Raw genomic sequence first — 26,613 nt, 5'->3', positions numbered from 1 at the left:
AAATTAACTCCTCCACGCAGAAAAAAATGTCATCCCTGACATTCATAGATACTTGCTGAATATTTATGGAGAAAAAAACAGCGGATATGAGCACAGTGAGGCATGGAAGGTGCGTTTCAGCAGTGGTGACATCAACAGTGTGTCACTTCCACTAGTGCAGATATTTACAAGTGCAGCACGCAGACTCTTGACTGCTGGCCAAAATGCCAAATGGTGACAACAGTGAAAAATAAGTGTTTTGTAGCAAGGTTTTTCTCTATCAAACAGTGTTATTGTGCTCTTTGTATCTGTTGTTGTTTCTACAGAAATAAACAGAAGGCTTTACTTTCAGAGTGACCTATATATTAAGCTGTTTATCATCTGCTGCCAGAGTTTCTACTTAATTTTTGTATTCCTTATAAAATGCCTCAAGATACTTCCATTTAGAAGTAACACTAGTATTTTTTTTTTTTTTTTTTAGTTGTTACTCTTGTGGAAACTATACTGAAAATAGATTTAACATTCATTTTGTTGCTATTCCTGACTCTTTTTACTTTTTACCTCCTACTCTTCCAGAAACATCCCTGACTGCTAGTTTAAATATTCTGACACATTATACTTCTACAAGCCTGTATACCTATCTCCTGGTTCCCTCTGCAGTTCTCTTTTATATGCCTCCATGTCTTTCCTCTTCTGCAGAAGTGAATTACACATTACGCCATTAATGCCATAATCATTACTGGTTTAACAAAATTAGCTCTACACTGTACACTGGAGACTAACTACTTCCCCTGTTCAACTGTAACCAACTACCTTGTTAACATGAAAAAACTCCTCAGAGCATTATGTAACAGTGCTTCCTCTAACATTATTTATGAGGCATGCCAGAGATTTTATTTTGGTATTTAATCAGTAAAAGGATATTTAAATACCAATGGACTAGACTGCTGCTTATTTTCAACTAACATAAATCAGCAGTCTGTATCACAAGTTCTATACATGCTCAGGTAAGTTTCATTTCATACACGTCATTTTGAAAACTGCTTTGATAATCTGGGTCACACACAAAATAAAAATATAAAATTAAAAACACAGCCCATTGAAGCAAAGATGACATGTGTGAAAGTGAGAACTCCACACAATAAACATTTCAGAAATAACTTACTTTTATCTAAGTGTCAGGCTTAATGCAGAACCTCATTTAGCTTTCTCTCACTGCTATTCGTAAAACTAAAGACAGCTGAAGAACTAGGTTAAAGATTCCTTCTCCAGATCTCAGCATGCAGAGCTAATTTACAGTATTATTTTAATACATCTAAACATTCTTAGCATTATACATCTCAGAATATGGCTGTGTGTTTTTCCAGTTATGAGACCTGCAACTCCAAGTGGAGTATTCAGCTGACTACAATATGAGCCAAATTCAACAATAGTAGCCCAGAATTACTATCAAAAATCAGTGGTCAGTATTAAAGCAGTATGAAGACACCAAACAGGTTACAAGGAGAAAATTCATAGAAACATAACATGGGATTAACCGTAACTGACAGCAGTTGACAAACAAAATTGCCCTACACTGCTCTGAAATTTATCATCATAAAACAGATTTACTAACATTACTAACATTACTATTACTAAACCTGGGCAGAATACACAAAACCAAAGATATTTGAGTGGGTGCATATTCAGGACTACAGACACCATTAAACCAGCATCCAATGCTTGAGTAACTGGTTAGTGAAGTTGCAAATCTCAACAGCATTGACCTGCATCTATTTGCCTGCTGGAATACTCTACTTTGTATTTATTCACAAATAAAGCATTTCACTCCTTTGTCGAACACTTAGTCTCAATACATCTGCCCTCATCACAGTCAGTTACACAAAAATAAACTCATTCCAGTATAAGAAATTGTCCTCTCCCTAAAAAGCTACTCTAACTACAAACATCTACAGTGACTTGGATCAAAACAGCCTTCATTTCAGATCTCAATCAGCAAATAAAGAGATTAAATGGTAGATTTTGCCTTGTTCAGCCTCATTAGGTTCATGTAGCTCACTTCTCAATTTTCACCAGGTCCAGGATGGCATCCCTCCCTTCTGTTTTGTCAACTGCACCACTCAGCTTCTGCCATCAGCAAACTTACTAAGGATGCTTTCAATCTCACTATATGTGTCATTGGAAAAGATGTTGAAGTGCACTGGTCTCAAGACAGGTATTTAAGATACACCTCTCTACTGGCCTCCATCTGGTCCTAGACCCATTAACAACAATACTCTGGACGTGACATCTAACCAATTTTTTACACGTGAAATAGCACACTCTTCAAATCCATGTTCTCTCCAACTGAAAGATAAGCATATGGTGTGGGACCATGCCAAAGTCCAGGTAGATGACAGCAGTTGCCTTTCCTTTGTCTACCAATGCCGTCACTCCAACTCAGAGGGCTACCAGATTGGTCAGACACAAACTGACCTTGGAGCAGCTGTGCTGGCTGTCTAGGTCACCTCTCCATCTCATACATGTCCAGTTTCCTGGAGGATCTGCTCTATGACCTACCTAGGCACAGATGTGAGACTGACCTGCCTACAGTTCCCCTGGGCTTCCTACATCCCTCTCTTATGAACAAAAATGGTTTTTCCCTTTTTCCAATCACTGGGGATTTCACTTGACAGCCACAACTTTTTGATTATGATGGAGAGTAACTTGGTAATCACATTAGCCAGTTCCTTCAGGACCCTGGGATGGCAAGTCATCCAGCCCCATAGATCTGTATACCTTCAGTCCCTTGTGGCAGCCTCTGACTCATTCTGCTTTTACAGTGAAAGGGATTTTGCTCGCCTGATTGATGCCTAGAGGTTCAGGGACTCGAGAGGCATGGGAAGTATGAATGCCAGTGAAGACCGAGGCAAAGAACTTGTTGAGTACCTTAGCCTACTCTGTGTCTGCTGAAGCCACTTCTCACTTCTCATTTATCACAGGGGGTACATTCTCCTTGGTCTATCTATTCTGAGCAGTGTACCAGTAGAACCCCTTCCTGCTACTTTTCACATCCTTCACCAAGTCCAGTTCCATCTCCACCTTGCTTTTCTTGATCTATTCCCTGCATGTCCAGATAGCATCCCTGTATTCTTTCCAGGCCACATAGCCCTGCTTTCGCTGCCTGTACATGTCCTTTCTTTCCCTCCATTTGACCAACGGGTCCTTGTTCAGCTATGCCAGTTTCCTGCCTCTTCTGTTTGATTTCCTATGTTAGAGGATGGAGAGCCTGTCTTCTTAGGAAGGTGGCATTGAAGACCTGCCAGCTCTGTCCCATTCCTATGTTCCTAAGAACAGTTTCCCATGGCATCCCACTCAACAATTAATTAAACAGTTGGAAGTTCACTCTCCTGAATTTCTGAGTCCTGACTGCTCTTTGTAAGGCCCATATTCCTCAAGATCACAAACTCAACTAGGGAACAATTGCTACAGCCCAGACTGCCACCAGTCTTAGCCACTTCAATGCTCTCCTTTGCACTGGTGAGTGTGAAGTTCACTTCTGGTTGGTCCGTCCAACATGTGGATCAGGAAGTGATCCTCAATGGATTCCAGGGAGCTCCTGGATTGTTTGCAGCCATCTGCATTGCTTTACCAGCAGACATCTGGCTGATTTAAGTCCTCCATTAGGTTGCAAGTCTGCAAGCACCATGCCTCTTTAGCTACAGGAAGTCCTTGTCAACAAGCATGTCTAATCAGGCAGACTGTAGTAGACCTCAAGGCACCGGATGTCCTTTATTGGTTTGTCCCTAATTTTAACCCAGATGCTCTCAACATAATTATGACTATTTCTCAAGAGACAGATGTTCACAATCTCTCAATTTCTTAACATAGAGGGCAACTCCCATGCCTTCTTCTGCCTGGATGTAGGAAGGCCCTACAGAGAGATCTAGACAGGCTGGATTGCTGGGTTGAGGCCAACACTAAGTTCAATAAGACCAAGTGCTGGGTCCTGCACTTTGCCCACAGCAAACCCAGGCAATGCCACAGGCTTGGGGCAGAGTGGCTGAAAAACTGTGCAGAGGAAATGGACCTGGGGGCTCTGGTTGACACTCAGCTGAACATGAGCCAGCAGTGTACCCAAGTGGCCGAAAAGGCCAATGGCATCCTGGCTTGTGTAAGAAATAGATTTGCTAGCAGGAGCAAGGAAGCAATCATCCCTTTGTACTCATCCCTGGTGAGGCCACGCCTCAAGTACTGTGTTCAGTTTTGGGCCCCTCACTACAAGAAAGACACTGAGGCCCTGGAACATGTTCAGAGAAGAGTAATGAAGCTGGTGAGGCATCTGGGCACAAGTCTTGTGAGGAAGAGTTGAGGGAGTTGGGATTGTTCAGTCTGGAGAAGAGGAGGCTCAGGGTGACCTTTTCACTCCCTGCAACTACCTGAAAGGAGGATGTGGTGAGGTGGGAATTGGACTCCTCTCCCATGTAACTCGCAACAGGACTAGACGGAATGGCCTCAAGTTACACCAGCAGAGATTTAGGTTGGATGTTAGGAAATACTTCTCTAAGAAAGTGGTCAGGTGCTGGAATGGGTTGCTCAGGGAGGCAGTGGAGTCATCATTCTTGGAGGTGTTCGTGAAACATTTAGATGTTGTACTGAGGGACGTGGTTTAGTGGGTAACACAGGTGATGGATGGATGGTTGGACTGGATGATTTTAGAGGACTTTTCCAACCTTGGTGATTCCATGATTCTTTTCTTTCTATCTCTTCTGAAAAGCTTGTAGCTCTCAATCATCATGCTCCAGCTGTGTGATTCATCCCACCAGGTGTGTGATAGTTTTCTAACCATGTCATGGCTTCCAGCTCTTCCTAGTTGTTTCCCACACTGCATGCACTGGTGTAGAGGATCTTCAGCGAGGTTCTCAACAGTGTTAGCTTCCTCAAGAAGCTCCTGACATTCCTTAGAGATGAGTTTAATCAAATCTGAGGTTCTTCCTTGCTGCTTCCTAAAACGATAGCATTATTTGTCCCCTTCTACATCAAATCTAGTTTAAATTTCCACTGATCAGTCCATCCAGCTTGCTTCCTGAAATACTCTCGTCCCACCTTGTTGGTTATCTCCCATCCAACAACGTGCCCAGTTTCTCATATATTTGTATTCACATGCACACATTTTTGTAAAAAAGATTATGTCAACAAAAAGAAAAAAAAAAACACCTAAGAGCAAAACCATTAGTTCACAGTCTTGAAATTCTACAAACAACATAAGTTCACAGACTCTAGAAATAGCCGAAGGAGTAGTATAACATACCAACTAATGAGATAAGACTGTAATTTCCCACCTTGCTTAAGGCTTACACCAATAGGTTTAATGACTTCCTGGAATCATCCTACTTTTCTCCATAGATATTTAATTAACCACATCAATGCTGCAAAATAATACACAGAACTATTCAACCCTGTATATCAACATATATGGTTAGTAAGCTGGAAAACAATAGCGTCAAGTGAAGGCAGTGTTTACTAATTAACAATTAATTGTACAAATTGGCTCCTATAATTAAAATTCAAATTAAAAAATGGATTTCAATAATGTATGAGAAAGAAAACGGTAACAGTTCTTACTGCATGACAGGTAGGATGTTACCTGGACCCTTAGGCATTATCCTCGTCAATCTTGACAAGCTCTCTCCCTTTAAATGAAAGCAAAACATTTTATAACAGAAGACCTTCCACTGATATCTACACAGAACTGAAGTCAGAAGTTCTCCTGCCCTCCAGAAACCAACTCAAAAGAAGTTGTATACACTTTTGCAAGATACAGCTTGTGGCAATGTCTGAATTCTAGCAACTTGGGACCTTTTCCTTACTCTGGGAAGACATCTGCCATCTTAAAAAGAGGACAAAATTTACTGGAGAGAATAAAAAGGTCAGTGCCTAAGGCACTTTATGTAGCTCCCAAACCAACAACTCCTACATCATACATACAAAAATATCAGTTGAGTTTGAGTAATTCTTTTCAAACACCTCTTTCAATAATAAGAAAATAACATTTCAGAACTTCACATACGTTAAATCTTTTAATACTCTTGGAATGTTTTTCTTTAAAGCTACCTTTTCCCAGCATTCCATCAAAACAACTAATCACAGCCTTATCTTCGCAATTTCACTTCAGTCATTTTCCATAAATCTGTGTTTCTGACAAATAGATAATTGTTTCATCACAGCAAAATTGATGTGTGCACCAAAGCAACAGACAAGCAGGAAACTACCTTTCACACCAAAGGCTGGTTTCACAAATGAATGGATTTCTAATAGGCAATGACAATTCAGCCACTGCAGCACCTTTGGCCAGCTGCAGCACAATATTCCTATATTAAACATCTCTGCTGCTTTTCTCCAAGCACTTAGACACAATGCCAAGTCACTGTTAAGTGGTGTGGCATCCTCACAGCACATTAAAAAGCAGAAAAAAAAACAAACAACCTTGCATTCAGGTAACTTCTCGTTTTTACATTTTACAATTACCTGGATGACTCATTTTTTTTTCCCACTAAGCTTTCCGACAATTGCAATGCTGACAACTTCTGTTTCCTGGAACTGAAAGGAGAATAACTCAGTGAAACATCTGTAAAGAAAAGTACCTTAATGATCATCCGAAAGTAGTGATGAAGTCTTTCATACACCCTTGATCAATGCAGGAAACAATCACAGAACATATGTGTATCAATTCTTTCTACCATAAACTAAAAATGCAATTATTTTTTACATATTCAAAGGACATTATACAACTTAATATTTTTAGCATTATTTAAAGATCTTTATTCTTCTGATGCCTCTGAGCATCAGAGAGCATTTAAAAAAATATACATATCCAGAGAAGATTTATACATATACCGCTCTTTCAGTGAGCAGCTTGAAGGGTAAGTAGTAGCAACAAATGATTAAGTACAAATACAGACTAAAATACTGCTCTAATCCAAAGTGTCTCTCACTCATTTTCAATGGTGACAGGCCATTCACGTGTGCTCCTAAAAGACTGATATTGTTCACATAAAGTACTTAATTCAAAAAATAAATCATTTTGAATAGAAACTGAAACTAATTATTTAGCAATCTAGAAAAAGAAGGTGCATCTCACATTGCTTCATGTCATTGCTTCATGAGCTGATTTTTTAGACTGAAATTGTGGATTTTCTAGTTCAGAAAGCTAGGTCTTAAAAAGCAAGGCCATTAGGCTTAGCATTCACAAAAGGTTAAGTAGCACCTCTTAACATTAACAAGTTTAAAAAAAAGGATGAGGAAATTCAACTTCCAAAACACATAAACCCTTGTTTTGCAATCTATTCTAAAAACTCAATCAAGAAACATGCAACAAAAATACGTGTCTATCTCATTTTGTTGGACAAGAACTCAGCCAATCACCGTCAGTCACAATGTACCATAAACTCCGCTCAGTTGCAGAACCTTCCACAAGGATGGGAGTGTCAAGACAACACCATGGAGCGTTGCCTCTAAATAATGGCTATGAAGCCACTTGCTAGACTGATGGAAGTACTGGGAGGTAAAGGTGAACTCGCCAATGTCTACTGCATTTAGTTTTTGGCAATATTACAACCAATCCTGTCCCTGATTTGTATTCTTTTATCACTTTTTGTTTTCCCCACTGAACAACAATCAGTTCTGCTGCACAGGCATGAAAGTCTTGAAGCTTGGGTGTATGCTAAACCCGTTGAAAAAACTCTGCATACTAGATTGAGTAAAAATTTTAAATTAAATTCTAAAGCTAAGAACATGAATAGGAAGCTTTTCATGAAATAGACCGATTATATTTACGGTGGTTATAAAGTACTATTATGAGGCAATCCATAATTTACTCATACTAAAGTACAGGTATATAAGTACATTAGATAACTGAAGTATCTTTAAAGGAAAGTAAATGTTATACTGACCCAGTGGTAAAAATCTGATTTCCTCCACAGCATGTAAAAAATTAAAGACATGTTTATACATTCTCCATATTCTGCATTTCAAGTCCTTTAAAAACATAATTTAACCCTCTCATTTCTATTTTTCCTTAATTCTCTCAGTTAAATAATTTTTCCCAGGTGTATGAGTTTTCCTTCTCCTCTTAGTGCATAGGATCATGAGCTGTGCTCCCGCAGCTACTGTAAAAGCCATCTATACACAGCAATTCCAATAGCAGTGAAGCTGGAAGTAATCTCCTAGCTACAGTTTATATGGAATAAATTTTGTACTAACAAATGTTTCTGTATCACATGAAGACTTTCTGTCAATTAAGTTCAAACGTTTATATTACGAATTCCTTCACTGATTTGTATGATGCATTATCTATTCTAGGAAAACAAAATTTACAACCAACATTTACATATAAAATCATTCAGGTTTCCAAACTGCAGATGAACTCTGTAGCAACCAGGAAAAAGCCTGCATGCATACTCACCACTAAGTACATACATACCATTCAAAGACTGTGCTCCTAATAAATTCACTGAAAAAAAACCTCTCATTGAGCTTATAGCTCTTGCTCACAGAAAACCAGCCTTCAAAAAAGGCAAATGAATTCCCTGTTCATCATTGCAAAGTGATGAACACATAAGAAACAATCCTGACACATATAAACGTCCATCCAACAAGATTTGCACCAGTTACTACTAAGTTTCAAAGGAAACAAATTTCTGAGCAAGGAAGCAGGAGTATATAGGAGTATAACCCATAAACGATTTCTAAAGAAGGCTGATGGGGTACTTGTTAATTAAGATAAAATTTGAAAAAGCACCATGAACTTCCCTCCACAAAAATACACAGGATATTGCCACCCACTCCTTTACCAGACTGAGTAGAAGCAAACTGATACTGGTTGACTGACAACAGAGAGAGAGAACATGACTAGATGATGTAATTCTGTCCCGAGTCTCGGAAGAAGGCTCATGGGGTCTGGTAACAGCTGCCTGTGTTTTTCAGAAGGATAATGTTTCAGAAATTTGACATCAATAGAACAATTCAGATGAAAGGAATCATCTAAGACCAGCTGCCTGACCATTTCAGGGCTAACCAAAACTTCAGTAGATTAACAAGGATATTAACCGAGTATTTCTTGAATACTGATAAACACGGGGCACCAACCACTAGGAAGCCCATTCCAGTGTTCAATATCCTCACAGGAATGAAATTTTTCCTAACGTCCAGTCTGAACCTCCTGTGGTGCACCTTTGTGCTATTCCCGTGTGTTCTATCATCAGTGACCAGGGAGAGGGACTGGTGTTTCTCTTTCCACTTTCAATACTATTTTAGCACTTATTAAAAAGTTTAATGTTATGATATTAAAGTGCGAGCAATGCAAACTGACATGTTCATGTTACTGCATACTGCATTAGTTTGGTTTCTTTTAAAGAGCTTTTCCAGAACAATAACGTACTGAAAAAAAACATCTAACAGTAAGTGCCTTTTGTCTTAGCCAAGTTGTCAAAAACAAAAACATCAAACATCTCTGTTGAACAACTATCACTTGTCTTTCTTATGATGAGAAATTCTAGTCCACGACATCCTATTCTTCTTCCTAATTTCCTTGTTTTCTTTTTGAAAACAAGTTCAGCTACTATACTTAATTTTACATGTGCAGTTAGGTCTCAAGAGTGAAATGATTTCTCCTGTATTTCACCTTCAGAATTATTCTGTTATGGGCAACAGGCAACACAGAAGAGTTCTGTCAAAACTGAGATTTCTGGGGAAATGCCATGGAATCACAATCATCACAATTACTAACAATTTGAGAAACTTCTGGTTTCTGAAGTAATCCAAGAAACAAATAATTGCCAGTACACTTGTGCGCCAGCTGTCTCTATGCCATCAGCAAAAATATTAACCAAGCACAATGAGCTGGAATCCCTGTTGAATCAAGATTACTCTCCCTTAGGAGCTTGCATAATTTACAGCACACCCCACCTCAACAGCTGAGGTCAGTCAGCCATGTAGTATGGTAAGTACACCCCTCAGAAACAGAATTCCGGTCTTCTGGATGTTTATCTTTTCTTCATTTGCTTCATACTTATGCAACAAAAACTATGATTAAGAGGATTAATGAAAACATCACTGTTTATCACCTGAAGCTCAATCCATAACAGAGAACTTGAGCCTTATTTAATCAATTACATAAAGGTGTAAAAATTCTCATATTATGAATTCAGAAATTACTGCAAGGTGCTAGAACTTTGTAAGGCCCAAAATACCAAGGTTCAAAGCCCTAAAATTTTCCTGTGGTTAAAAATACAGGCTTTACTTTAAGATAATTAAATTTTTTCCACAATTTTCTCCATTCACCACTAAGAAAACACTAGCTCTGCATTAAGCATCCTTCTAATAACTTCAATATATTAAGAACAAATTACTATTTTTGAAGGCCTCCTTCTACCTTGTCTATAGTCTTCCAATTAATGCTGATAGGTTTTTTTCATCAGAATTGTAACTGTTTTTGCATTTAAAGCATTTGTGCATTTTTCCTCTGCTGCTTGTTACTTCTCAAAAAGCTCCCACATCCCTACAATTACTACTTCCATCTTTAAAATACCTTTTTGCATGCTTACTGCAAACAACCAACCGGAGCAACATCCAAAAACATCAAGCTTGTTGGTACAACAATGAGAATGACTACACTCTTTATTGATGGCCATCACATAAACTTTTAAACCAGGTCAATTTGTTAGAGGACTCTATTCAGCACAGTAATAAATTTTAGCTTACATAGGAAAGCAGAGGTTCAGGCCTAACTCTTGATGCTGCTAGCATTAACTTTGTGTTTTAGGAATTAACTTTCATTCCCAAACAACTTGCAGAAAAAGATATCTGTAAGTAAAGATAGAAAAGTTTTGTTGTTTCGCATGTTTGTGGCCTTTTTTTCATTTGTTTTTATAGACACATTGTTTGCTACATAGTCACAGATTTATATAAAATTAGCATACAGTTAGTAGCTGAACTGCTAAAATAAATGAGATAAAATCTCGGGATTTAACAGAATTGAAGCAATGAAAAACCTACAAGAAAGGAACTCAGCTATTCTCACTGATGTGTTATTAACTAACTCCAGCCTGAACAAGCAGGCTACACACTGGTCTACTAGAACTGAGCAAGTGGGACAAAAACAAGACTACTAAAGTGGCATTCTGAAGCACACACCTGAGAATGCAAGTTAGCAGACTGAAGGGAGTTTTCATCTCAATAACAAATAATTGTGTTAACTTGCTAAGTAAGAGTCGTAAATCTACTTCCCATTCCATAAGAATCCTGCTTAGAAGAACTTGTCCTATTTACAAAAAACAAAGAAAAAAAACCCACACTCCAGTTCTGCCTGCAGATTGCACTCCACGACATAATCCTGCATCCACCCGTGGGGAGCTGCTGTGCATTGTTATGCATATGAGTTCCATAAAATAAACAGTAATACGAAAATGAGGATAATGATACACTCTGGAAGTCGGAGTATTTGTTGTTTTGACACAGATGTAACTACACGATGATACAACAGGAAGTTTATTCTGTATAAAAGAACAACAGTAGCAAGCGCTAGGAAAAAAAAAAAGAAAAAACAAAAGGACAAGCCTCAGATTTTATTTTATTAATGAAATTCCTTAGCATCTAACTGTGTGACAACTAAAAGACTGCTGAATAGTAGTCATTTTTCTTGTCTTCTGATTATGTTCTGAAAAAGAGCAATAAAAGATTCTGCTCTCCTTTGATATTTTCAACATTAACAAAGATGCTCCAATAATCATTTTAACTTCTACAGATGTAGAGTTTTGCAATTAACAAAAGTAATTTTGTTTTTCAATAGCAAAGCAAAATCAATTATAAAGAACATGTAAATAAACGTAAAGATATTATCTTTATTTAGTGCTGAACAGTCTGGAGCATTCAGTCATAGAAATGGGTGATCCCTAGCACTGAGAATAATTAATTCATACTGTCTCTAAAAGGGATGGAAATACAGATATTGCAGTTGTCAGTACTTCAATATATAAAGCAAAAATCCATCAATAGATGTGGATTAATAAATCCCATTTCAGTTTAAGCTATCTGCTACAAAATTATGTGTTACCTAGGATGGCATTTTGGGGTTGCTGTTGGTTTTAATTTTTCAGAATTCTAGTCATTTTTTCCCCAATAACTATTAGCTCTGAGTAGAAGAAAACTTACACGAAGGAATGTAATCCTTTCCTACCAGATGTTTAGAGGGTAAAAAACAATCACAAGGCTTCTTGGAGGTTTGCTGTATGCTCCACTCAAGAAAGAACAAGCATTAGATTATTTTATTTTGCCAACTTCATTTAGAACTATAATGAGTTGCCCTCAGCATCCAATTTTCTGGGCTAGTATAGTTAAAATTTGCCATACAACAGTTAAAAATTACAAACAAATTTAGATAGTGTGACAACTGAGAAACATCTTTCCCCATTGTATTTGAAGAGAAATACTCAGTATTTTTGCAGAAACTAGTGGCAGATGTAGAAAGGCAAGGAACAGAACAGTGGCCCTGTTCCTTGTCTGAGAAAAAGGAAGTGTTGTCATGCCATATCCTTTTTATTAACTGTCAGTAGATTTCTTTTGATTGTCAAATATAATAATTTCAACTCTGTTGACTTTCGCAAACATTTTGATTAATATGTTTGGGTTGTGAATATGCATATACATAAAGAGGCTTTACAAATAAATAAGCAACTAAGCAACTCAATTTTTTCATAGAAATTGCACCAAGTAGCAGGCTTCTATATTGAAGGAATTAATTCAGATAAACCTTACATGGATATTCTTAATCAAGTTGAATGTTGATTTTCAGTTAGATAAATGAATTTATCTCTATTCCAGTCTCTATCACTAATCCATGCGACAGAGCCATTTTTCCTCCCTTCTTCTACAGTCTACCTAAACCTTTTTTCCCAAGACTAGGGATCCAGGTAAGGGGCCACAGAACTAAGCATGACATGCCAGGACCAAAACTATAAGCAAAGTTCTTCCAACACATTTTAAATTATTTTAGAAGTAGCCAAAGTAATAAGAGCAGTAATTTATTTTAGCTTTTATTTTTTTCCATACTATCATATTTATTAAGAAAATTAAATATTTTTAATACTTTTCATATTCTTTTTTCATTTTTTCATAAAGTAACAATATGATTCCTTGAGGATGACAGAGTGACAGAACAGGCTGCCCAAAGAGGCTTTAGACCTTCTCTGGAGACATTCAAAACCCACCTGGACACTTCCCTGTGCAACCTACTGTAGGCAACCTGCATTAACAGGGAACATGCATCACAGAGCATCTCCAGAGGTTCTTTCCAACCTCTATGATTCTTTTTTTTTTTTAAGGGCATGTAGTAACAGGACAAGAGATGGTTTAAACTGGAAGAGGGTAGAGATTTAGACTAGATATCAGAAGAAATTCTTTACTGTGAGGGTGGTGAGACACTGGAACAGGTTGCCCAGGGAGACTGTGGACGTCCCCTCACTGGAAGTATTCAAGGCCAGGCTGGATGGGGCTGTGAGCAATCTGATCTAGAGGGAGGTTTCCCAGCCCATAGCAGGGAGTTAGGACTAAATGATCTTAAAAGTCCTTTTCCAAATCAAATCATTCTACAATCCAATGATTCTTATTGTTTGTTATGATTCAGTACTGTAACTTCAGCTACAAAGTTACTAAATAATTTATTTCACTCTATGTATTTTTAGAACTCAAGAATCTTTCTCCTTTAGGTCTTTTAACATCATCTAGAAAGATCTTCAATAGGTGTTGGATTTCTTTCATTAGAAACCTTTATATAAAATGATATAAAGGTTTGTTTGTTTTGTTTTGTTTTTAAATTAACCCTTGCATGTATCTGCTGTTGTATTTCACTACACTAAAATATCTATGCACTTACACGTACATGCTACCTCTTACTGTCAATTATCAGCAATAGAATTCACCTTAGGAATCCTACTTTGTGGTAATCAGTATTTTTCTGGTCCAACAGAAAAAATGGAACACAGTCAAGACAAAAAAAAAAGTCAAGAATTAGGCAGTAGGCAAAACCCTTAAGTTTGTGTATCACAGTACTACATCTGACTTCCGTATTACTAGATCAGGCTACAAAGAATATGATACATTTGTGTACTGAGCAAAAAGAGACGAAGAACACAAAGTTCACTTCATCATTGCCTCCACTTCTATTAAATCCCTCAGTCTCAGCTTGGTATAGCTGACCTTTAACCACAGCAGCAGGAAATTTGCATCTGTGCCAAAAGAAAAGACAATCAGAGGATTCCTTCCTGCTCCCATCAAATTCCTTTTTTAATCTCAAGTTCACCCAGTCTATCACTCCGCTTCTCAGAAATCATTACATCTCTGATAGAACAGCTCAGGAGAACAGCCTGTCAGCTTTCCCAAACAAGAAATTTCCAGTTACAGAACACAGGATATATTTTTCAGCTTGTGTAGACAGCATATTTCAGTCTTCCGTTTTACCTATCTTTTGTTCACTACCACGTATTTGATCACAAAACACTATTGCATAATTGATCACATCACAAACTGTTTTCATCTCCAACAGAAGTAAAACACAAGCTAGAACACAATCTTCACTAAAAGCAGGCATATCTTAAAAGGCATAATAAGGAATTTACAACCAAGTCCCCTAAAGCTTTTCATGACAATTTTGATAACATAACTAGTGTTATTTTCTGATTCATTACAGAGCAAGTTTTAAAAATTTCTAAAAGAACACTGAAGTGTTTCCATATAAACAAGTACCATCTTGAGATGCGCAATTTCATCATAACATTTTAAATGAAAAGGCATTTCAAATCAAAACCTAAATGCATGAAATCCCAGAACAGTTAATTTTCATTGTTTTGAAATATCTGTACCAAAATTAATGCATTAGATTATGGAATTAAAACTAAAAATATAATTTTCTAACCAAAATATACTTTGGGGAATTTATTTTATGGAAGATTCACAAAGATAGAGACCTTATCTCTAGAGAGATCTCTAGAGAACCTTAACCCAAATATGGTTTTGGTTTTTTTATTATTTCTACAGTTCATCTTGATTTTATTATTACTTTTATTATTATTCAGGCAAATATTTGATAAAGTATGTGCAGGATTAAGGTGTAGAGTAGCCAGAATAACCTCCATTTGAAGAATGAATAATGTAACCTTTGATTTTTATGAGAATACTTCAGCTACAGAAGCTTCATATTCAATATCCATTTCCCATATGGAGGGAATTCAGTGTAATAGCCCAGGTGGTGTTTGTGTTTTGGCTGTTTTTTGGGGGTTTTTTTGTGCTTTGCTTGTTTGGTTATTTTTTTAATTATTTTTTTTTTTTTTAAATCTATGTAATTAGGACTACTTTGTTTCCTCTATACATCTGAAGGCACTATTGACATTCATAACCAAGAGATTAAGTTTCGAGAACTTACTGCACAAAAAGTGCAAAGATGTAAGCCTAGGCATCTCAAATATTTTGCCACTGCCTGAGCTCTTCAAACACCAGCACCATTCACAAACCACCACACTCCACCAATAATATTCCTGGAAGGTGTAATTAAGAGGGTTGCTCTGAAAGTAATGTTTCTTGTTTTGTATTGCTGGTCCACAACACTGGAAGCTGACGTTGGTGGGATGGCAGTAGAGGTTGAACCTTCCCACCAATATCCTGTTAGATCTTGTTGCTATATGACAAATGGCAGCAGAGGGGCAGTCTGACAGAATGGTGTCTGATATGGAAGTGAAGGTGAAGAAAGACTTGCCACTGGATTCTTCCATGCAGAAAAAATGGCTCCCACTGACATTCATTCATGTGCGCTGAACATTTATAGAGGCCAAACAGTGGATGTCAGCAGAGCAAGGCAGTGGGTGGTGCTTTTCAGCAGCGGTGACAGTGACAGCTGGGTCACCTCTGCTGGTGCAGATATTTATGAGCATGGCATGCAGACTTCCATTCACTGCTGGCCAAAATGCCAAATGACTATGTTGAGTATGGTGACCACGTTGAAAAATAGCATTTTTTGGCTGAGAATTCTCTCTGTCAGTGTTGTTGTGTTCTTTGTTCTATTTTCCACAGAAATAAACAGGAGCCATTACTTTTGGAGCAACCTACATAACATCCCAAACCTCTTAGCACATTTTTTTAAACAAAAGATAGAACCTCTAGGCCAAAGAACAGTTAATAAAATCAGGAGACAGATAACAAAAGAAAACAAGGAAGAACACACCTTGAGAAGTTTTGATTTGCTGATTAAAATAGAAACCACAAAGCATCTCTCAATATTTAATGAAGTACTTCTAATTTCCATATCAAATTCCCTGATGGGGAAACCTTCACAAGAAAATGAACCTACAACCTCTAACTCAGTCTACTGTATTTATCCAGAAAACTATCTCATAACCTACTATTCAAATGTCCTTGATCTTTTAGAAATAGATGGGAAAAAATGCACTAAGACAGTGAAGATATCAAATTCAAAACTGTTATGCGGAGCATAACAAAATGCAACATAATGTTTGTCTAAAAAAAAACAAAAGAAAAACACAACTTTCCAAGGTACAATTCATTTTACCTCACTTCAGCTATCTAGAAAAAAGAAGGTGAAACTAATAATTCAGACTAAAAAGGACAGGCACTTACAAAGATAAATCATCTTTAGGAAATCATTATCTTGGGTTAAGAGTAAGTTGGGGTAGATAAGGCCTTATATTGAAAAAAAGACTAATACAATCTCAGAATACCTGACTTTTTCTACTTAGAAAGGAGGACAGACCAAACCAAATGAATAAAGCAATATCGGTGGTTACTAATGCAGGGAAAGGATTCTTATCATTTATTTTAATCTGAATTGAGAAGTGAAGGCTTAAACTAGAAATAGTGCAAATACCAGTGGTTTGTTTTACTTCTTAAAATGGACTTGCAGTTCAATGCTACAACATAAAATTCACTACATTATCTATCACCACTGGATGTACTGGCAGCAGTATTACAATCAATTTCTTTGCAAGTGGAGAGCTGAATATACAAATACACCGGTCTTGCTGGTCTAGGTTCAAAAATCTATTTTAAAAATTTCTCCATGCAAATGAAAATGTAAAATCAATTCAGCAACAGCAATAATATTTAAAACTGACTGAATCATAGAAAGTGATAACGTACTAACTTCTATAAAGGGCTAATTAGACTAAGAAAACTTGATTCAAACATTGGCTCACTGATGATTTTGAAAATACATTATGAATGATGTGTTATGCTTTCCTATTTCTGTTTTGAATTGATATAATCTAATTACTCATTAGTGCAACACTAGCATCATCACTTCAGCTAAACAATGTTGTATGAAGCACGACCAACTGGAACAATAATATTTTTAATGAAATTACTTACAGAAACTAAACTCCAGATGATGTTTTTGTTTGGACAAAATTTCAGCTGACAGTGTATACATCTGATTTTATAACACATGTTGAATTTCAAAATTTATCTTTATGTACTAAAAAAAGTTTTCTATTTCCCTTTCCTTTTTAATGTCATAACTATGTTTTACAGGAGCAATGCTAATATTCAGCAGAAATGGATAGACCTGTTTACATACACTCAGCAACTGAAACATGGCCTTCATGAGGTTGCCACAAAAGTGCTCGACTGTTAGCTGTACTACACATTCCATAGTAAGATCCAGGCATGTAGATCCTGCTACTCCTCCAACAACAGGATGCAGAGGAAACACATGGCCTTGGTAAAAACCTAAGCAGCAGAGTAACTAGGAAGTCACAAAATCACAGCTGGCACAGAGAGATTTAGCGTCTTTTTTTTTTTTTTTTTCCCATCCCAACCTCAGGAATAAGTCTAGAGGAAATTCAGCAAAAACTGTAAGCCAAAAATCTCACTGAGGGCATAGCATCCCCATTAACCTCCGATTTTTTGTTTGTTTGTTTTTTGTTTGTTTGTGGGTTTTTTTGCCATGGTATTTAGAGAAGAAAATAAAATAATTACTTACAAAGATTTGCAAAGAGACATCAGGTTACTGAATGACTAGATGGTAAAACAGAGGGTGACATTCAATCTAGAGAATGTGAACAGTTATTTAGGGGAAAAAAAATGAAGAGTATCTAGTATTAGTAGGGTGCGCTTGCAGCCCACAAGGACAACTGTATCCTGGGCTGTTCTCCAAGGCAGAAAATAGGGATTGCTAGCATCTGAGTTGCTTTCTAGGTGTCAGAGCTTACAAGTAACTTCAAGAGGTTGTATGTTGCATGAAGTGTATTTGCACCTGAAAAAAAGTTTTTCTTCTTAAAAGTATTTCGTATATAATAATATGGACTGCTGCATTTCCAGCACTGGCTTCTGCTATATGATCTGTTGCCCACACCAGAATTCCTCATATATGACAACTACACATAGATGTTAAAACTGCCTTCCTATTGATATTGCAATTGTCTGATATCTCATCTACCTTATTTATTAGTTTTTTGATTTATTGTTGCTGTCTTATATAATTCTTTGCAAGTAATTTCACTTAGTTGCTTAAAGCGTTTTACCTATAACTGTCATATCCATTGTTATTCCATAGCTATATGGCTTATACTGCCCACAGTTATACCTTAGTAAGTCACTTCAATTATTCTCAATTACAGAGAAGCTGAAGCTCAATTCTGCAATGGTGTACATGAGTAGTATTCCAGCCTTGTATTTCATAACCTGAGAACTGTAGGAGGATTTGGATGATTTTTTTAATATATTTTTTTTAAAGAATGAAGGGAATAAATAATAAAGGAATTAAAAAAAAAAAGAGAGAGAGAGAGAGAGAGAGAGAGAGAGAGAGAGAGAGAGAGAAGAAAGCGAGTACTTTCCAGCAAACATGGAAATAATATCTGCTATTTAAGAACTCTCTAATCAAATGCAATGATGCATGAAAACTTCATGGAACCTGGAAACATTGTACAGAGTTAGATCTCCAATTACGTGATATCCAACTCAAAATTGCACAAACAGCATCACATTATGAAATATATCCCTAACAAAAGGCATGGAAGACATCCCAAAGAGGACAAGTGATACTTAGAAGTTTCACCACCGAAAAGTAAGTAAAGTGATAAATAAGATGGATAATACAAGTACCAAAGATTCAAAACCTATTTATTTCTTTTCCATTTGTCTTGTCTTTCTTGCATGATCAAGCCCTCTGGCAATTCATTTACCTATATCTGATCTCTCTAGGCTATCAATTACCTACGGAACCATGTTCAGTTGGAAAACAAGCTGCAGAAAATTAAGATTACTAAGATCTAATTCTGTCTACCTGCTGTGTTACTCAGTAAATTAAAGCAACAGTACAGTACAATGTAACATTCATTTAGAAAAAGTATTTTCCAAGTGACATCTTTTGAAATGCTAAAAACCAAAATATGTTTCCAATTCACTGCTTCAATGTATTTAAATACTCCTCGATTTATATTAATTGAATTGTGATCTCACTTTCCACATGACATTTGCCATATTCTTTTTCTTTGCTGACATTGTTGAAAATGACTGATTTTTTATTTGTAATCAGGTAGGTCTGCTTGTAGGTACAAGGTCTCTTAGTGACCACTTGCTTAGCCATTAATACTTCTTCATTTATTTTTTCTTTACTTCTGGTAGGCTAGTAGCTGATAGACGCAGCTAACTACTATCTAACTAACGTTCTGGTGAGCTTAGCAGCATAGTTTAACAAAAAGCCACTGAATATCAAACAAGCTCCTGAGAAATAAAGTATTTTAAACCAATATAAGAATTTTCAAATTCATTATTTCAGTTCTGGTGTATATCCTGAAGATAACATCAACTGTACACTCATTTTGAACAGCCGTGTATGATGTAAGCACCAGCAGAGAGACAAGTTGGAACAACTAATCACACAAGAGCACATGACACTGTGTGCAGGCTCTGTTAAAGCCAGTTACTGAGAGCATTTCATTAAGTATGTATTGTTCACTATAGGCACTATACGAAGTTACAACATAAATATACACACACACATTATGTATTTACATACACACAAAGATTAGTCTACTACATCTTAGAACAATTGTCTTGTAACAATTTGAGCTATTATTCCCTAAAAATCACACATTTCTCCAAGAATATTTCTGTGGAAATGCATACAATATTTTCTCAAAGCAGAATTCCCCTCCATCAAATTTCTACTCAATCAAACAGTGTAAGTAGACGTCACCAGAAAACCCACTATTTTATTACATACCATTACATAATATAAAATATGTACATAACGTACAAAAGTAGAGTATGTTTACTATGGCCCTAGGCAATTAATGCATTCTTACCTGAAATATCACCTTAATTCTTTCATAGTATTTGGCACCAAAGGGAATACTGCAGAGGCAATTTACTTAGGCCATGCAGTTAGAAAAAAAAAGTGTAAGACCATCAAACATACCTCCACAAGTCTGCTGGTATGTTCTCGAAATATAGCAGCATATTCTTTTATTTCTTTTTCTCTTCCATTTTTAGCAGCTTCAATGAGAACTAGAAGCGGAACAGTGGTATCTAAGAAGGAGTCTGAGATGTGATCTATAATGGCTTTACGAAGCTGCAAAACAAAGCATTATATTAATACCAGCTATTTACAAAATTCTACTATACACACACTGCATTATGTATTAACAAGCTGCATTTGTGAGTAAAGTTCACTGTCGTGATATATTAGTATAACAAACATGCACACACTTCATTCCTGCATTAAGGGCACGGTTACGTGACTGTAACTACAGTTTTCCCATTTAAACAGAAAATACTCTCTAGAGCTAGGGATAGTTTTAACCTACCAGTATATAAATCTGCACGCTTGTACGTGTGACTAAATGAGTGTACGGTAACATAAAATACTTAAAAGTTGTATTAGTCCTCTCAAAAATCAATAGAGTCAAACAAATACTCATGTTCTTTGATGAACAGAATAAACTACCTAAATGATCCCATACAATAAAAGTCACTGTTCAGCCAAACCTAATTTTGTCTCCCATGTTCTTTTACTTGTAGTTCAGGTGTCAAGGGAGAAAGCTATTTCATTTTACACAAAGTATTCATTTAACTATGTTTTTACTCACAAAATGCTCTGTATCACCATTTCCTAATTGCAAAATTACCCAAATATTTTTCTGCCTTGCTGGAAAACCTAACAATATGCTCTGATTAGCTATACAGTACCCTTCACAGTAATATCTCCACTGAATTACTGATCATGCCACCTGACAACAGACAAGTAGAGTAAAGAGAATTGTAAACAATTCTGAAGTTCAATTTTCCTTTTTTCAAATAATTATTCTTGAACTTATCTTCCAAGTTATTAAACAAATATCACATCCTGATACAAACTAGCTTTCTTAAATTAGATTTCATGTGACCTTACAACTGATGACTGGGACATTACTTGATTGAGAGCTTAATTTCATGTCATAAACCTACACCAACTGCTCATTTTAATCAGACAACATGGCATGAAATACAATGATCAAAACTACCCATGAAATAGATGTGAATTATCAAGCTTACTGACTTCCTTACAGCAAAAAAATATTTCTGTAATAAGTATAGAAGATACTGATTGGAACAGAAAAAAAAAAAAGAAACAAAATTATTTTAAGTTCCTACATGCCAACAGGTTTATTGCTAAAGGAAAAGCTTTCCATTTAGCATACAGCCTCAATGTATTTATGTGAAAACTCTGCAAAAGTAAAGACTCATACAACTAGAAAAATTATAAGACATAAAAACCTTCCAAAAAAAATTAGTTTAAAATGTTTAATGCTTTTGTCATCTGACTTACTGTAATTATTACTTTGGGAGACTCAATCTGGATTGTACACTCTCAAAAGTCACTTGCAAAGGCAGAAGTTATGAGATCCCAACATAGAACTGGATGCTATAACTTTTTTTTTTTTTAAGAACAGTCACATCCATACTAATTCTGCTGTTTGAAAAATGAAGAAGACACCAGGATCCAAATACACTGAACCTCCCGCCAAATTATCTTTTAAAATTTGTGTCCAACTAAAGGAAACTGATAAACTCCCATCAATGTACATCACGTGCATTAAAAATAAGTACATAAATGTGACCTTGAAGAATCAGAATCTAAAATACTGATTTTCATTCATAATATCAACAACAAAACACTGTGGAAGCATATAAAGGGCTTATAATTCATCATCTCCAAGAGAAATGTTTGGGTTTGTGGACATAACCCAGGCTATAGTAATTTTGCAGTCTCACTACATTATTTTAGGATGCTGACCTCAGTCACATTCATGGTGAATTTGAGGCATTCAGTTTTAAAATAGAAGCCTAATTTTCTCTCTCATCAAATAATTATTTTCTGTTGCTTTTTACTGGTGTGGTTGGATTAATTAATCTTCATATGAATTATCAGTATTATTTTGTTTCAAGAAATCCTCTATCCTGCAGTTCAGAAAATGAAATATCTTTTTCTAAAAATGATAGTGCTGTGTCTTTGCTGAATACAAACCGGTTTCAAATATGTTCTTATTTTAACTATGCTAAGAAACACCCGAAGCTGAGATTTTCAAGTTTTGCCTGTGCTCTATTAAAGAATGAAGAAATGCAATGTAAAACAAGGAAAGGAAAAGGAACTGCCTGAAGCAGTATTAATTTCTCTTCAGTCTAATCCAAACAATCTTTTTTTCCCACTACTCCATATGTCTGTTTTTGGCACTGACTACCTGCAGAGCAAAATGCTAAGAATTAAGTAGAAATATAGCAAGACAAGTAAACAAAGAACAATAGCAACCGTAGCTCTGGCAGCTGCTATCAGGGAAGGTACTGTGCTGTGATTAAAATTCATCTCTTACTTGTAAGTGACAGAGACACAATCAGGAGGAGGATGTTGTCTAACTTGGAGGGAGTACAGGAAGTATTTCTTTATTCATACCCTCTAGAAAAATATCAAAAAGCCACAGAGCTACTCTGGTTGATGATACTAGTTCTGAACTTTCAATTAGCTGAACATGACAGCATTCAACCCAATCATTTTACAAAGGCTTCTATACAAACGTAATTTTCTAAAATAAATTTTAAATGCTGCAACAGAGACATTTCTTGAATCCATGAAAAGATGGAGCCTACTTTCCTTATGGAAGAGACAGCATAATACAATGGAAGAGTTAACAGAGCTCATGATGAACGCCTGCATCACAAGGGTGTCTGAACTGAACATAATTTTGATGAAATGTGAAAGGAAATGGGATAGCTAGTTAGCTGCAAATACCATAATACAGTTGTCTTATTTTTCAAGGTTTCTCCTGAATGACCATGGGGCACACAAAAGATTTATTTACCATCATAAAACATAAGAGTTGGGTTGTAAGACTGTATACAAAGTTGGGACGGATTTTCTTCCACCAGAGAATTGACAAACAGCCAGTGCCAGATAGGATAAAAGCCATGTGTGTTCACATTCTGTGTGGCCATAAATTTTCATTCACATGGATGGCTGGGTCTGCCTGGCTGAAAGTACTACAAGCTTTTCAACTCTCCTTTCTAAGCTGGAACTTCTTACACTTTCAGCACCATAAACAATTCTCGATGTATACAGAACTGATTGCTCGTCTTCTGCAATACACCAAAGCTGCAGATTTTGGTCCTCACCTTACATTAGTCTTAGGATTATGGGATGCAAAACATGAGGTTTGACTCTAGACCACGTATTCCCAATACCCTTCTCTGTTGCTTAATCTCCCACATAAAGGAAGGACTAGACATAGACTCAGTGGTCCCATCAAGGTATGTATTCCAACAATCAAAAATTAGGTGAATGATAATTCAAGTACTTTTAGAATGAAGCTAATATTGTTTTCCAAAGCACATTAGCAATATATGCTTCTAGAAAGTGTATATATACACACACACTTAGACATGTGCACATGTCTACATACATATACTCTGCCAACGTCTAAATGTGGTATGGCTTTTTGCACAGTTTTGAAAATCTGGACATATATGCTGTAATTATCTTCAGTATTTCTCTAACATAGAAGAAAGGTTTATTTACAAAATGTAGTGCCATAAAATCTGAAAACTGCAGTTTAGGTAAGTCTTTAAGTCTACTTTTTCTACTGGTTTCCCAGGAGATTTACCTGTCTGCGAAGATCTCTCGTCTTCTTGCACATGCTGTCTATTGCAGTATTCAAAGCATCACTTCTTTCTTTCCTGTCAGTCTGTAATAAGCATGACAGAAAATAAAACAGTATTTATGCAGCAATTCTTGTGTTCTCAGATCATTTGAGTATTTGGTAAATTATATGTGACATGTTTAAGGATTATTTTTTCCCTAATTTCAATGCAAGTATCCCTGATTTCTGAAAAATCCCACAGAAAGCTCATTTGTGACGCTGAACAAAATCCAATGAGTCAAAACAAGTTTTACTAACTGCATGTAGGAAAGAAACTAAACAACTTTATCTTCTGAATTGCTGTCATACAGTAATTTATAGGTCAGGATTACTAATGAAATAACATTAAAATAATTATTATCATTGATGCCAATCCATTATCACCATATTGCGAAAAATCACTTTTTCCACTCTAAAGCAATTCATAAATTCATATGTCCACAGGCTGTTTCATAGTGCTTTAACCCATAATCATTATTTTACTCCCACAAAGCAGAATGGATGAGTTTCAAAACTTCCATGACTTTGCAGTGCAAAGGCAATAAACACTGCCAATGAAAACGGGCAATCTTTCCATTTATTAGCACATTCATTCTCAGTATCGATAGAAGATAGAGCTACTGAAATATTTCAGAGATCTTCAGGGAATCAGCTGTATACCTTCCAAACAATCTTAACTTTTTATTTCTGTCTACAAGCAAAGCACTCATATCATTGTTAGCTATTTGAAAAGCATTTTGTTCTACTGCCCAGTATTTTTTGTGTATGATACTACCATAGTAGTTATCTTAAGTAGTCTTTTTTCCATGTTAGCATATACTGCTTGCTAAAATATTTTTTTTTTTTTTTAAATATCAGCGAACAGAGCAATATGCTTAGCATTAAAACAGACTAGAGACACCCAGGACCATTTACATTAAATGTTTAACATCATAAATGCCATTAAATGATTGGTACATTTTATATCAGCAAAGGTAACTACAACTTTTAAAAATTATTTCAAGATTCCTTATTAATACTTTGATGTTTTCCTACCATCTTCAGTTTCTGAAATCGCATATAATCTTCACAGGTAGAAAATCAAATATATATTTTGGAGGGAGAGATCATTATAGAAACCTGACTGTCTGTCAAACCAGCACTTGCCCAGGATCCAAAGTAAGTAACATTCTCGTAACAAGATTTGCAAGCTATTGTCAGCTTTGTTAACAAAATCAATCCTTATTAAAATGCTAGGAAAATAGGCCCAATAAAAGTTCTGTGGACATAAGTCAGCTCAATGTCTACCTATGTACTTTTTACGTGACAAAAGTTATAGCTCTGCATGGGCACATTCTTTGAAGGTTTTGTATTTGTAGTCTTTTTACCAATGATGACATAATGCATGTAAAATTACTGTGATATTTTACAAGTTCCCCTAGTAATCTGCAACTTCAATGGAGGTAACTGATGATACAATTGGCTCTAAGCAAATCTAAGTCACTGAGGCAGCTAATAGGAAAGTACATAACAAACAACAAAACCTAAATATACTGTAAAACATAGTTTCCAAACATGAAATATGGACAGTTCAAGAATGTGGTTAACTTCACAGCTTCATAAAGTCTTTCTTCCTTAAAGAAATACGAAGCTTCAAAACACATTCCTGTTCAGATAAATCATTATTTTAAAGATTGAACTATTTCAGAATTGCGTACAGCCTATGAGAGGGACATCTAACTACAAAGTCTGCTGAGAGAGTACACTTAAAGGTCAGTGACCTTGCATAGTATTGTCCAGCTTCTGTAAAATATCACTATCAGACCCAAGTGCCTTTGAAGATGGAATTACTCCTTTCAGTTAAGCCTACTAAGCTCAACAGGTTTTCAGATACCTACATGACAGCAGACATTCAAGTTCTATATTTGCTGACCACATATTGTGCTTTTTAAAATCAACATATTTACTGTCTGTGTTACAAACAAATGCACGTTGAAAGTGAAAGTGTCCACACTATACACCACTCTCCAGTAATACAGCTAAAATGACTGCACTGGAAATATTCTGCATCTGCTTCTCAGTGTTCTTCGCATGACTGCTGTATTTAAAAATAAACAAGTCTTTTCTGAAGTAGCTCATTCCTCTAAAGGTGACTGAATAGAGGAAAGGGCTATGGAAATTCTAGACTCTAGGTTATGAAAATCATGCAAATGAACTAACTCCTTTATCTTGGTTTTCCTGTATGCAGCTACAGTTTTATTTTGTAAAATATACGTCATAATGACTATATGACTCCCTTGTGTAGATATTACAAGCAATATACAGCTCTTATTTCAATGCATTGTTAACTCAATACATGTTTTACAAACACAGAATCACATTATTAACTCTTCCATAAATGAAAACAAACATTTTAATTAACACTGCATAGCCTGAAGATAAA

The 26,613-nt window shown here is 36.1% G+C and overlaps 1 protein-coding gene across 6 annotated transcripts in view; it reads right to left on the bottom strand.

The window, feature by feature from the left end:
• CTNNA3 (catenin alpha 3) overlaps window positions 1-26,613 on the bottom strand; it is a 420,268-nt gene that overhangs the window by 142,604 nt on the left and 251,051 nt on the right. For all 6 annotated transcript variants that reach the window (XM_052678006.1, XM_052678005.1, XM_052678009.1 and 3 more), the window contains exons 8-9: window positions 24,156-24,236; window positions 20,441-20,593 (exon numbers count right to left, since the gene is read on the bottom strand). In XM_052678006.1, the coding sequence (XP_052533966.1) occupies window positions 20,441-20,593; window positions 24,156-24,236 (234 nt within the window). The remainder of the gene's footprint in view (window positions 1-20,440; window positions 20,594-24,155; window positions 24,237-26,613) is intronic.

Source organism: Tympanuchus pallidicinctus, unplaced genomic scaffold (assembly GCF_026119805.1).
Source record: "Tympanuchus pallidicinctus isolate F22 unplaced genomic scaffold, pur_lepc_1.0 scaffold16, whole genome shotgun sequence".
Taxonomy (NCBI): Eukaryota; Metazoa; Chordata; class Aves; order Galliformes; family Phasianidae; genus Tympanuchus; species Tympanuchus pallidicinctus.
The sequence above is the reverse complement of the archived record's forward strand: the minus strand, read 5'-3'. Positions and strand labels throughout refer to the sequence as shown.